The sequence below is a fragment of the Pseudophryne corroboree genome, chromosome 5, assembly GCF_028390025.1.
Source record: "Pseudophryne corroboree isolate aPseCor3 chromosome 5, aPseCor3.hap2, whole genome shotgun sequence".
Classification (NCBI taxonomy): Eukaryota; Metazoa; Chordata; class Amphibia; order Anura; family Myobatrachidae; genus Pseudophryne; species Pseudophryne corroboree.
This window is the reverse complement of record NC_086448.1, coordinates 140,919,808-140,934,650: the sequence shown is the minus strand read 5'-3', so window position 1 is coordinate 140,934,650 and position 14,843 is coordinate 140,919,808. Positions and strand designations below refer to the sequence as shown.

Here is a 14,843-nt window from a genome sequence, read left to right as displayed (position 1 = left end):
TAATTCTCAGTAGCTTGGGTATGAGCGGCAGAGGAGGGAACACATACACTGACTGGTACACCCACGGCGTTACCAGAGCGTCCATAGCTATTGCCTGAGGGTCCCTTGACCTGGCGCAATACCTGTCCAGTTTTTTGTTGAGGCGGGACGCCATCATGTCCACCTTTTGTTTTTCCCAACGGTTTACAATCATGTGGAAGACTTCTGGATGAAGTCCCCACTCTCCCGGGTGGAGGTCGTGCCTGCTGAGGAAGTCTGCTTCCCAGTTGTCCACTCCCGGAATGAACACTGCTGACAGTGCTATCACATTATTTTCCGCCCAGCGAAGAATCCTTGCAGCTTCTGCCATTGCCCTCCTGCTTCTTGTGCCGCCCTGTCTGTTTACGTGGGCGACTGCCGTGATGTTGTCCGACTGGATCAACACCGGCTGACCTTGAAGCAGAGGTCTTGCTAAGCTTAGAGCATTGTAAATGGCCCTTAGCTCCAGGATATTTATGTGAAGTGATGTCTCCAGGCTTGACCATAAGCCCTGGAAATTCCTTCCCTGTGTGACTGCTCCCCAGCCTCGCAGGCTGGCATCCGTAGTCACCAGGACCCAGTCCTGAATGCCGAATCTGCGGCCCTTTAGAAGATGAGCACTCTGCAACCACCACAGGAGAGACACCCTTGTCCTTGGTGACAGGGTTATCCGCTGATGCATCTGAAGATGCGACGCGGACCATTTGTCCAGCAGGTCCCGCTGGAAAGTTCTTGCGTGGAATCTGCCGAATGGGATTGCTTCGTAGGAAGCCACCATTTTCCCCAGGACCCTTGTGCATTGATGCACTGAGACCTGGCTCGGTTTTAGGAGGTTCCTGACTAGCTCGGATAACTCCCTGGCTTTCTCCTCCGGTAGAAACACCTTTTTCTGGACTGTGTCCAGGATCATCACTAGGAACAGAAGACGAGTCGTCGGAATCAGCTGCGATTTTGTAATATTGAGAATCCAACCATGCTGCCGCAACACTACCTGAGATAGTGCTACTCCGACCTCCAACTGTTCCCTGGATCTTGCCCTTATCAGGAGATCGTCCAAGTAAGGGATAACTAAAACTCCCTTCCTTCGAAGGAGTATCATCATTTCGGCCATTACCTTGGTAAAGACCCGGGGTGCCGTGGACAATCCAAACGGCAGCGTCTGAAACTGATAGTGACAGTTCTGTACCACAAACCTGAGGTACCCTTGGTGAGAAGGGTAAATTGGGACATGAAGGTAAGCATCCTTGATGTCCAGAGACACCATATAGTCCCCTTCTTCCAGGTTCGCAATCACCACTCTGAGTGACTCCATCTTGAATTTGAACCTCTGTATGTAAGTGTTCAAAGATTTAGATTTAAAATCGGTCTCACCGAGCCGTCCAGCTTCGGTACCACGAACAGTGTGGAATAATACCCCTTTCCCTGTTGCAGGAGGGGTACCTTGATTATCACCTGCTGGGAATACAGCTTGTGACTGGCTTCCAATACTGGCTCCCTGTCGGAGGGAGACGTCGGTAAAACAGACTTTAGGAAACGGCGAGGGGGAGACGTCTCGAATTCCAATTTGTACCCCTGAGATATCACCTGAAGGATCCAGGGGTCTACTTGCGAGTGAGCCCACTGCGCGCTGAAATTCTTGAGACAGGCACCCACCGTGCCTGAGTCCGCTTGTAAAGCCCCAGCGTCATGCTGAGGACTTGGCAGAAGCGGGAGAGGGCTTCTGTTCCTGGTAACTAGCTGTTTGCTGCAGCCTTATTCCTCTCCCTCTGCCACGGGGCAGAAAAGAGGAACCTTTTGCCCGCTTGCCCTTATGTTGAGAGGCGACCGGGGGTAAAAACGTGGATTTCCCAGCTGTTGCCGTGGCCACCAGGTCTGAAAGACCTACCCCAAATAACTCCTCCCCTTTATAAGGCAATACTTCCATATGCCGTTTGGTATCCGCATCACCTGACCACTGTCGTGTCCATAACCCTTTTCTGGTAGAAATGGACAGCGCACTTACTCTTGATGCCAGTCGGCAAATATCCCGCTGTGCAACACGCATATATAGAAATGCATCTTTTAAATGCTCTATAGTCAGTAATATACTGTCCCTATCTAGGGTATCAATATTTTCAGTCAGGGAATCCGACCACGCTAACCCAGCACTGCACATCCAGGCTGAGGCGATTGCTGGTCGCAGTATAACACCAGTATGTGTGTAAATACATTTTAGGATATTCTCCTGCTTTCTATCAGCAGGATCCTTAAGGGCGGCCGTCTCAGGAGAGGTTAGAGCCACCTGTTTTGACAAGCGTGTGAGCGCTTTATTCACCCTAGGGGGTGTTTCCCAACGCACCCTAACCTCTGGCGGGAAAGGATATAATGCCAATAATTTTTTAGAAATTATAAGTTTTTTATCGGGGGAAACCCACGCTTCATCACACACTTCATTTAATTCCTCAGATTCAGGAAAAACTACAGGTAGTTTTTTCTCACCGAACATAATACCCTTTTTAGTGGTACTTGTATTAACAGAAATGTGTAAAACATTTTTCATTGCCTCAATCATGTAACTTGTGGCCCTACTGGAAGTCACGTTTGTCTCTTCACCGTCGACACTGGAGTCAGTATCCGTGTCGACGTCTGTATCTGCCATCTGAGGTAACGGGCGCTTTAGAGCCCCTGACGGCCTACGAGACGTCTGGACAGGCACAAGCTGAGTAGCCGGCTGTCTCATGTCATCAACTGTCTTTTGTAAAGAGCTGACACTGTCACGTAATTCCTTCCAACAGTTCATCCACTCAGGTGTCGACCCCCCAGGGGGAGACATCACTATTACAGGGAATTTGCTCCGCCTCCACATAATTTTCCTCCTCATACATGTCGACACCAAAGTACCGACACACAGCACACACACAGGGAATGCTCTGATAGAGGACAGGACCCCACTAGCCCTTTGGGGAGACAGAGGGAGAGTTTGCCAGCACACACCAGAGCGCTATATATATACAGGGATAACCTTATATAAGTGTTTTTCCCCTTATAGCTGCTGTATAGTTAATACTGCGCCTAATTAGTGCCCCCCTCTCTTTTTTAACCCTTTCTGTAGTGTAGTGACTGCAGGGGAGAGCCAGGGAGCTTCCCTCCAACGGAGCTGTGAGGGAAAATTGCGCCAGTGTGCTGAGGAGATAGGCTCCGCCCCCTTCTCGGCGGCCTTTTCTCCCGCTTTTCAGTGTAATCTGGCAGGGGTTAAAATTCATCCATATAGCCCTGAGGGCTATATGTGATGTATTTTCGCCAGCCAAGGTGTTTTTATTGCTGCTCAGGGCGCCCCCCCCTAGCGCCCTGCACCCTCAGTGACCAAAGTGTACTGAGGAGCAATGGCGCACAGCTGCAGTGCTGTGCGCTACCTTTGTGAAGACAGGATGTCTTCTGCCGCCGATTTTCCGGACCTCTTCTTGCTTCTGGCTCTGTAAGGGGGCCGGCGGCGCGGCTCTGGGACCGGACTCCATGGCTGGGCCTGTGTTCGATCCCTCTGGAGCTAATGGTGTCCAGTAGCCTAAGAAGCCCAATCCACTCTGCACGCAGGTGAGTTCGCTTCTTCTCCCCTTAGTCCCTCGATGCAGTGAGCCTGTTGCCAGCAGGTCTCACTGAAAATAAAAAACCTAAAACTAAACTTTTCACTAAGCAGCTCAGGAGAGCCACCTAGTGTGCACCCTTCTCGTTCGGGCACAAAAATCTAACTGAGGCTTGGAGGAGGGTCATAGGGGGAGGAGCCAGTGCACACCAGCTAGTCCTAAAGCTTTACTTTTGTGCCCAGTCTCCTGCGGAGCCGCTATCCTCCATGGTCCTTACGGAGTTCCCAGCATCCACTAGGACGTCAGAGAAAGTTAGATTATTAATGTGTCTTGCAGGACTACAGGTCCTAGCAAGCCTCCTGCGCATGCCGGTGCTTGAAGAACCAGGCTGCTGTTAATTAGCAGTCAGGGCGCTCACAATCATTGGCTTGTTCCCATGTTAGCGGCTGCTGCTTGTCTGGCAGCTCTGCAAGTGACAGAACTCATGTTAATGGACAGAACACCTCATAGATTTAATGGAGAGATTGTCGCATACTTGCCTACCTGACCCTCTCCATGAGGGAGAAAATGGTCTGTTCCTGGACTTTCCTGGTAATGTATGATTGCGTTCACCTGTGGTGAAACACCTTTCTTATCAATTACCTAGCTCACCACAGGTGATGGCAATCATACATTACCAGGAAAGTCCAGGAACAGACCATTTTCTCCCTCATGGAGAGGGTCAGGTAGGCAAGCATGGATTGTCGGCTACGAATAGTCACAGCCAGGCGCGCCATGCAACATGCCGAGATGCAGTAAAGATAACCATGGCTACATCTGTATGTGAGTGTGAGTAAGTGTATTAAAGTTGTGCTGTCTACAGTGTGTGTCTCCTGTGGTTATTTTAGATTTCTTTTACAGAGGGACTATACAGATGGGTCCACGTTTATCTTGACCTTTAATAGGATTAACCGAGACTGGGCAGTCAGATTTAGGGGGACATTTACTAAGCAGTGATAAGAGCAGAGAAGCCAGTGGAGAAGTTGCCCATGGCAACCAATCAGTACAGAAGTAACATCTATAATTTGCATACTATAAAACAGAGCTGGCCAAACCAGTCCCCCAGATCTACCAACAGTTCACATTTTCCAGACCACCTAGCTGGTGCACAGGTGTAGTCATTACTAATTAAGATGTGCTGCATTCATTCCAAACTGACAATTCTATAGATCTCCAGGAGGCCTGGAAAACATGAACTGTTGGTAGATCTCGAGGACAGGTTTGGCCAGCCCTGCTATAAAATGATACAGAGCTGCTGATTGGTTGATGGGGCCACTTCTCCACTGGCTCACTTCTCCACTCTTATCACTGTTTTAGTAAATGTTCCCCTTAATCCCCTGCTGTAATGATTTAGGGGTAATTCTGAGTCATACTTGCCTACCTGACCCTTTCCATGAGGGAGAAAATGCTCTGTTCCTGGACTTTCCTGGTAATGTATGATTGCCATCACCTGTGGTAAAACACCTTTCTTATCAATTAACTAGCTCACTACAGGTGATGGCAATTATACATTACCAGGAAAGTTCAGGAGCAGAGCATTTTCTCCCTCATGGAGAGGGTCAGGTAGGCAAGTATGTTCTGAGTTGATCGCAGCAGGAACTTTGTTAGCAGTTGGGCAAAACCATGTGCATTGCAGGGGGGGGGCACATATAACATGTGCAGAGAGAGTTAGATTTGGGTGGGTTATTTTGTTTCTGTGCAGGGTAAATAATGGCTGCTTTATTTTTAAACAGCAATTTAAAGTACAGATTGAACACACCACACCCAAATCTAACTCTCTCTGCACATGTTATATCTGCCTCCCCTGCAGTGCACATGGGTGGTCATTCCGAGTTGTTCGCTCGTTAAATTTTTTCGCATTGCAGCGATTTTTCGCTTAGTGCGCATGCGCAATGTTCGCACTTCCGAATGCGCAAAGTAAATATGCTATGCAGTTAGGTATTTTACTCACGGCTTTTTCTTCGTTCAGGCGATCGTAATGTGATTGACAGGAAGTGGGTGTTTCTGGGCGGAAACAGGCCGTTTTATGGGTGTGTGCGAAAAAACGCTACCGTTTCTGGGAAAAACGCGGTAGTGGCTGAAGAAACGGAGGAGTGTCTAGGCGAACGCTGGGTGTGTTTGTGACGTCAAACCAGGAACGACAAGCACTGAACTGATCGCAGTGGCAGAGTAAGTCTCAAGCTACTCAGAAACTGCAAATAAATTTCTATTTGCAATTTAGAGAATCTTTCGTTCGCAATTTTGATAAACTAAGATTCACTCCCAGTAGGCAGTGGCTTAGCGTGTGCAAAGCTGCTAAAAGCAGCTTGCGAGCGAACAACTCGGAATGAGGGCCATGGTTTTGCCCAACTGCTAACAAAGTTCCTGCTGCGGTCATCTCAGAATTACCCCCTTAATCCCCTGCTGTGTTTCTCTCTGTATTGTATTAAAGCTGAGAACAATAGATGAAGGGTTTATGTTAATAAACATGTGCCTAAGTGCAGCAAACTAGCTAAAATAACTGTGGACCCATCTGTAGATATCAGCAGGCCGTTGATGCCCTGCGTGCTGGTGCATGTGGTTCTCCAAGTACCGGCATATGGGTGAGGCTTGATGGTACCTGTAGTCCACCTGTCAAAGATAAAATGAATTGAACTTTTACACAACTGCTAATAACTCTGCACCGACCGCCCAGGGGTGTTGGGGTTAGAGTGGTCCTTCACCCTAGCCTAGGAAGAGGCGACCTTTTATTAAGGATTTTGAGAAATCCCAGGGCTGTGGTGATTAGTTAGGGGGGATAAATGCTTTGGCAGGGGAAACCCGTCAAGTTTGTCCCCTAGTTGTGGCATTACCCCCCTCAAAGGGTTACGGTCGGTAGGTCGAAACAACTTAGGTCGACACTCATTAGGTCGACCACTAAAGGTCGACAATGCAACTAGGTCGACATGAATTAGGTCGATAGATCAAAAGGTGGACATAAGTTTTTCTAATTTTTTTCAATTTTTTAAATTTTTCATGCTTAACGATACATGTGGACTACGTTTGGAATGGTAATCTGTTCCGAGCAAAGTGGTAGCAGAGCATGGCACCTTGCCCGAAGCATGGCAAGCGAAGCGAGCCATGCGAGAGGACACGGTGCACTAATATGGGTTCCCCATCACTTTACGGAGAAAACTACACCAAAAACAGTGAAAGACCTCATGTCGACCTTTTCACCTGTCGACCTAGTACATGTCAACTTAACACCCATGTCGACCTAATGACAATGTCGACCTAATAGAAATGTCGACCTTCAGTGGTCGACCTGATGAGTGTTGACCTAAGTTGGGTTGACCCAACGACCCATACCCCCTGGAAAATAGGGGGAGGGGGGGGGCAACTACACATTTTTTCTCCCATATTTTCAGCACCAGGACTGGCTCAAAAGCACAGTGCTAGTTCAATGAAATTCAAGCGACCTTCACGCCATTTTCACTCCATATTTCCTGAACCAGGACCATCTCACAAAGCTCTGGTGCTAGTTATGCTTTTAGGTAGGGGGGACTCCATGACATTTTTTCCCTAAAATGAACCCTTTAATTCGCTTAAAAGACAAAAGCATGCACAGTTCTTTAGCACAGCTACGATCATCTTTCCTGACATGCTGGGGAACGCCCAGCACGGGGCTAGTCCGCCCCGCATGTCAGTGCCGCCCCCCCCTCGCAGAAGTGCAAAGGCATTGCACAGCGGCGATGCCTTTGTACTTCAGGAGTAGCTCCCGACCAGCGCAGCTTAGCGTGCTGGCCGGGAGCTACTCCTCGCTCCCGGGCCTGCTGCGGCTGCTTATGACATCACGCAGCCGTTGTGGCCCACCCCCGGTTCGGTCCGGCCACGCCAGCATTGGCCGGACCGCGCCTACGAAACGGCGACCAAACACCGCCGTTTCGCCCCCTCCCACTCATCGATGTCAATCAGGCAGAAGCGATCGCTGTCCTGCTATAGCCTTCGGCCGTCCCACATGCGCAGGCGCACTACGGCGCATGTGCAGCAGGGACCCGTTCGCTCTGCTGCGTTAAAACGCAGTGAGCGAACGGGTCGGAATGACCCCCTTTGTGAATTGTGTTGCAATCTTGATGCAAATTGATTATTAAATTGATTGATTAGTAAATCGATTGATTAGTAAATTTGTAATTTGCATTGGTACCAATGTTATTTTGACAGTGTTTTTTCCGATGGTAATTTGCCGCAATTTGGTTGTGAAGTCGAGTTTGACAAGATTTTAATGTATTTTTCATTAAAAGTTATATGTTAACACACAGACACATAACAAGACGAGTGCCCCAACAAAGAGAGTCTACTTTTCTTCATAAAAGTTTGCAAACTTGTTCTCTGACTATGGGGAGCACCACCAATCAGGCATATCACCCAAATAGTTATGGGGTAAAAATATTTATGTTGGTCCATGTGATAATTACATTTAAAGGATGACTTTGTTTCTGTGCAGAATCTCCCCCACAGCAAACAGTATATTCTGTAATGCACCTATTGTTTCATACATTTGTAATTTAAGTTGATTTCCACATTGCTTTGTTGTTTTTTGATTATTGACAAGCGATGTATACAGGGCCGGCGCTTACATCAGGCAGTTTTAGGCAGCTGCCTATGGGTGGGGAGTTTGAAGGGGTGGCCAGCTGAGGCTGTCCCAGAGAATACAGTGGATTCATAGGCATGCAAACGGGGTATGCCTGGTGTGTACAGGCACACCCTAATGTAGATACTAGAGCCGCAAGTATGCGGGCAGGTACGCTCGGGGACAGCGCCGCCCACCGCACACTTTACACCTGTATCTAGGCCCGCTGCCTCCCGCTTTGCCAGGTTGCTGGGAGGCAGGACCCTTTAAATTATTTCACAGAAAGGGTAGTGGACAAGTGGAATAGCCTCCCATCAGAGGTGGTAGAGGCTAAGACAGTAGAGCAATTTAAACATGCATGGGATAGACATAAGGATATCCTTACAAAGAAATAAGGATTAAATAAGGTTAGTGATAAAAAAATAAAAACAATAAGGGGCAGACTAGATGGGCCAAGTGGTTCTTATCTGCCGACAAATTCTATGTTTCTATGACCCGTGCAGCGCGAATCCAAAATTACTGACAGCTGCGCCCGCGGCTCATAGAGACACACAGGTGAGAGAGAGCGGCTGCCAGCGAACGGGGGGAAGGATTGCTGAGAGACACAGAGTGAGGAGGGCTATTGGAGACACAGATTGGGGGGGCAGTTATTGAGAGACACAGAGTGATGGAGAGAGGGTTGCTGAGTGAAAGTAAGGGGTGGGCAGTTTAAGTGACAGTGAGGAGGGGTTGCTGAAAGACAGAGTAAGGGCAGGAGGGTTGCTGAGAGTGAGGGGGAGGCATAAGTTTTGCCTAGGGTGCCAAATTACCTTGCACTGGCCCTGGATGCATAGCAAAATAGCCGGGGTGACTACAATAATAACTACCACTACCCTTTTAGGAAAATTGTACAATACCTGACGGAGCAATGCCTTAAATGAAAGAGATCGCAGCCTCATGGTTAAATTTTCTTCAGACTTTCCAAACATGAACCCCTAAAGAAATACAAAGTCACAATGAATATGTGTGTATTCAAACTTCATTTAAAAGATGATTTTGTTACATAAGATGTCTAAAAGAAGATACATATGACCGAAACAGAGATGGATTGTCCATAGGCTTTTTTGAATGATGGATTGGTGATGGGCCCAAAACCTGGAAATTACTTAGGGCCCCATTGGGTCTTAATCAGGTTCTGGACCTAAATAATATAATAGGATTTTAATTACCTACCGGTAAATCCTTTTCTTGTAGTCCGTAGAGGATACTGGGGATCCATTTAGTACCATGGGTATAGACGGGTCCACTAGGAGCCATGGGCACTTTAAGAATTTGTGTGGACTGGCTCCTCCCTCTATGCCCCTCCTACCAGACTCAGTCTCTGAAACTGTGCCCAAGGATGGACATACTTTGAGAGAAGGATATAAAAGGATAGTGGTGAGATTCCGAACCAGCACACACAAACAAGAGGAAAGCTAAGCTAAACAAATTTGAAACAGGTGGGGTTAATTCTGAGTTGATTGCAGCAGCGACTTTGTTAGCAGTTCTGAAAAACCATGTGCACTGCAGGGGAGGCAGATATAACATGTGCAGAGAGAGTTATATTTGGGTGTTGTGTGTTACATAGTAACATGGTATCTAAGGTTGAAAAAAGACAATTGGCCATCGAGTTTAACCTATTTGTGGTCTCCTATGAAGGATTATTTTGTATTAATTTTGACTGATGTTGATGACTGACGTTACGTTTTACGCCTCTTTTTTATAATAACCATATGGCGTGACTATGCCCCGTAACCCTGGATATCCTTATCCATTAGGAATTTATCTAACCCATTCTTAAAGGTGTGGACTTAGTTGGCCATTACAACTCCCTCAGGCAGAGAATTCCAAACACGTATCGTCCGTACCGTAAAAAATAAGATTTTACTTACCGATAAATCTATTTCTCGTAGTCCGTAGTGGATGCTGGGACTCCGTCAGGACCATGGGGATTAGCGGCTCCGCAGGAGACAGGGCACAAAAATAAAGCTTTAGGATCAGGTGGTGTGCACTGGCTCCTCCCCCTATGACCCTCCTCCAAGCCTCAGTTAGGATACTGTGCCCGGACGAGCGTACACAATAAGGAAGGATTTTGAATCCCGGGTAAGACTCATACCAGCCACACCAATCACACCGTACAACTTGTGATCTGAACCCAGTTAACAGTATGACAAACGTAGGAGCCTCTGAACAGACGGCTCACAACAATAACAACCCGATTTTTTTGTAACAATAACTATGTACAAGTATTACAGACAATCCGCACTTGGGATGGGCGCCCAGCATCCACTACGGACTACGAGAAATAGATTTATCGGTAAGTAAAATCTTATTTTCTCTGACGTCCTAGTGGATGCTGGGACTCCGTCAGGACCATGGGGATTATACCAAAGCTCCCAAACGGGCGGGAGAGTGCGGATGACTCTGCAACACCAAATGAGAGAACTCCAGGTCCTCTTTAGCCAGGGTATCAAATTTGTAGAATTTTACAAACGTATTCTCCCCCGACCACGTAGCTGCTCGGCAGAGTTGTAATGCCGATACCCCTCGGCAGCCGCCCAGGATGAGCCCACCTTCCTTGTGGAATGGGCCTTGACAGATTTTGGCTGTGGCAGGCCTGCCACAGAATGTGCAAGTTGAATTGTGCTACAAATCCAACGAGCAATCGTCTGCTTAGAAGCAGGAGCACCCAGCTTGTTGGGTGCATACAGTATAAACAGCGAGTCAGATTTTCTGACTCCAGCCGTCCTTGAAATATATATTTTCAATGCCCGGACAACGTCCAGCAACTTGGAATCCTCCAAATCGCTAGTAGCCGCAGGCACCACAATAGGCTGGTTCAGGTGAAACGCTGACACCACCTTAGGCAGAAACTGAGGACGCGTCCGCAGTTCTGCCCTGTCCGAATGGAAAATCAGATATGGGCTTTTATACGATAAAGCCGCCAATTCTGATACTCTCCTGGCTGAATCCAGGGCCAGTAGCATGGTTACTTTCCACGTAAGATATTTCAAATCCACCGATTTGAGTGGCTCAAACCAATGGGATTTGAGAAAATCCAAAACTACATTAAGGTCCCACGGAGCCACTGGGGGCACAACCGGGGGCTGTATATGTAGTACTCCTTTTACAAAAGTCTGGACTTCAGGAACTGAAGCCAATTCTTTCTGCAAGAAAATCGACAGGGCCGAAATTTGAACATTAATGGACCCCAATTTGAGGCCCATAGACAATCCTGTTTGCAGGAAATGTAGGAATCGACCCAGTTGAAATTCCTCCGTGGGGGCCTTCCTGGCCTCACACCACGCAACATATTTTCTCCAAATGCGGTGATAATGTTGTGCAGTCACCTCCTTCCTGGCTTTTACCAGTGTAGGAATGACCTCTTCCGGAATGCCTTTTTCCCTTAGAATTCGGCGTTCAACCGCCATGCCGTCAAACGCAGCCGCTGTAAGTCTTGGAATAGACACGGTCCCTGCTGAAGCAGGTCCCGTCTTAGAGGTAGAGGCCATGGATCTTCCGTGAGCATCTCCTGAAGTTCCGGGTACCAAGTTCTTCTTGGCCAATCCGGAGCCACGAGTATCGTTCTTACTCCCCTTTGCCGTATAATTCTCAGTACTTTTGGTATGAGAGGCAGAGGAGGAAACACATACACTGACTGGAACACCCACGGTGTTACCAGAGCGTCCACAGCTATTGCCTGAGGGTCTCTTGACCTGGCGCAATACCTGTCCAGTTTTTTGTTGAGGCGAGACGCCATCATATCCACCTTTGGTTTTTCCCAACGGTTCACAATCATGTGGAAGACTTCTGGATGAAGTCCCCACTCTCCCGGGTGTAGATCGTGTCTGCTGAGGAAGTCTGCTTCCCAGTTGTCCACTCCCGGAATGAACACTGCTGACAGTGCTATCACATGATCTTCCGCCCAGCGAAGAATCCTTGCAGCTTCTGCCATTGCTCTCCTGCTTCTTGTGCCACCCTGTCTGTTTACGTGGGCGACTGCCGTGATGTTGTCCGACTGGATCAACACCGGCTGACCCTGAAGCAGGGGTTTTGCCAGGCTTAGAGCATTGTAAATCGCTCTTAGCTCCAGTATATTTATGTGAAGAGACATCTCCAGGCTTGACCATACTCCCTGGAAGTTTCTTCCCTGTGTGACCGCTCCCCAGCCTCTCAGACTGGCATCCGTGGTCACCAGGACCCAGTCCTGTATGCCGAATCTGCGGCCCTCTAACAGATGAGCACTCTGCAACCACCACAGAAGAGACACCCTTGTCCGTGGCGATAAGGTTATCCGCTGATGCATCTGCAGATGCGATCCGGACCATTTGTCCAGCAGATCCCACTGAAAAGTTTGTGCGTGGAATCTGCCGAATGGAATCGCTTCGTAAGAAGCCACCATCTTTCCCAGGACTCTTGTGCATTGATGCACAGACACTTTTCCTGGTTTTAGGAGGTTCCTGACAAGTTCGGATAGCTCCCTGGCTTTCTCCTCCGGAAGAAACACCTTTTTCTGAACCGTGTCCAGAATCATTCCCAGGAACAGCAGACGTGTCGTCGGGTTCAATTGAGATTTTGGAAAATTCAGAATCCACCCGTGCTGTTGCAGCACTACTTGGGTTAGTGCTACTACGTCTTCCAGCTGTTCTCTGGACCTTGCCCTTATCAGGAGATCGTCCAAGTAAGGGATAATTAATACGCCTTTTCTTCGCAGAAGAAACATCATCTCGGCCATTACCTTGGTAAAGACCCGAGGTGCCGTGGACAATCCAAACGGCAGCGTCTGAAACTGATAATGACAGTTTTGCACCACGAACCTGAGGTACCCTTGGTGTGAAGGGCAAATTGGGACATGCAGGTAAGCATCCTTGATGTCCAGGGACACCATAAAGTCCCCTTCTTCCAGATTCGCTATCACTGCTCTGAGTGACTCCATCTTGAACTTGAATTTTTGTATGTACAGGTTCAAAGATTTCAGATTTAGAATAGGTCTTACCGAGCCGTCCGGCTTCGGTACCACAAATAGCGTGGAGTAATATCCCTTTCCCTGTTGTAGGAGGGGTACATTGACTATCACCTGCTGAGAAAACAGCTTGTGAATGGCTTCCAATACCGTCGCCCTGTCTGAGGGAGATGTTGGCAAAGCAGACTTTAGGAACCGGCGAGGGGGAGACTTCTCGAATTCCAACCTGTAACCCTGAGATACTACCTGCAGGATCCAGGGGTCCACCTGTGAGCAAGCCCACTGCGCGCTGAAATTCTTAAGTCGACCCCCCACCGCTCCTGAGTCCGCTTGTAAAGCCCCAGCGTCATGCTGAGGGCTTTGCAGAACCCGGGGAGGGCTTCTGTTCCTGGGAAGGAGCTGCTTGCTGCCCTCTCTTACCCTTTCCTCTGCCTCGGGGCAGATATGACTGTCCTTTTGCCCGCTTGTTCTTATAGGACCGAAAGGACTGCGGCTGAAAAGACGGTGTCTTTTTCTGTTGGGAGGGGGTCTGAGGTAAAAAGGTGGATTTCCCGGCAGTTGCCGTGGCCACCAGATCCGATAGACCCACGCCAAATAATTCCTCCCCTTTATACGGCAATACTTCCATATGCCGTTTGGAATCCGCATCACCTGACCACTGTCGCGTCCATAAACTTCTTCTGGCAGATATGGACATCGCACTTACTCTCGATGCCAGAGTGCAAATATCCCTCTGAGCATCTCGCATATAAAGAAAAGCATCCTTTAATTGCTCTAAAGTCAATAAAATACTGTCCCTATCCAGGGTATCAATATTTTCAGTCAGGGAATCCGACCAGACCACCCCAGCACTGCACATCCAGACTGAGGCGATGGCTGGTCGCAGTATAACACCAGTATGTGTGTATATACTTTTTAGGGTAGTTTCCAGCCTCCTATCAGCTGGATCCTTGAGGGCGGCCGTATCAGGAGACGGTAACGCCACTTGTTTTGATAAGCGTGTGAGCGCCTTATCCACCCTAGGGGGTGTTTCCCAGCGCGCCCTAACCTCTGGCGGGAAAGGGTATAATGCCCATAACTTTTTTGAAATTAGCACTTTTCTATCTGGGTTAACCCACGCTTCATCACATACATCATTCAATTCCTCTGATTCAGGAAAAACTACAGGTAGTTTTTTCACACCCCCCATAATACCCCTTTTTGTGGTACTTGCAGTATCAGAGATATGTAAAGCCTCCTTCATTGCCGTGATCATATAACGTGTGGCCCTACTGGAAAATACGTTTGTTTCTTCACCGTCTACACTAGATTCAGTGTCCGTGTCTGGGTCTGTGTCGACCGACTGAGGTAAAGGGCGTTTTACAGCCCCTGACAGTGTCTGAGACGCCTGGGCAGGTACTAACTGGTTTGCCGGCCGTCTCATGTCGTCAACTGATTTTTGTAATGTGCTGACATTATCACGTAATTCCATAAACAAAGCCATCCATTCCGGTGTCGACTCCCTGGGGGGTGACATCACCATTACCGGCAATTGCTCTGCCTCCACACCAACATCGTCCTCATACATGTCGACACACACGTACCGACACACAGCAGACACACAGGGAATGCTCTATTGAAGACAGGACCCCACTAGCCCTTTGGGGAGACAGAGGGA

The 14,843-nt window shown here is 48.4% G+C and overlaps 1 protein-coding gene across 1 annotated transcript in view; it reads right to left on the bottom strand.

The window, feature by feature from the left end:
* LOC134927385 (ATP-dependent translocase ABCB1-like) overlaps window positions 1–14,843 on the bottom strand; it is a 943,310-nt gene that overhangs the window by 405,131 nt on the left and 523,336 nt on the right. Inside the window, exon 15 of the mRNA XM_063921755.1 lies at window positions 9,102–9,179. Within this exon, the coding sequence (XP_063777825.1) occupies window positions 9,102–9,179 (78 nt within the window). The remainder of the gene's footprint in view (window positions 1–9,101; window positions 9,180–14,843) is intronic.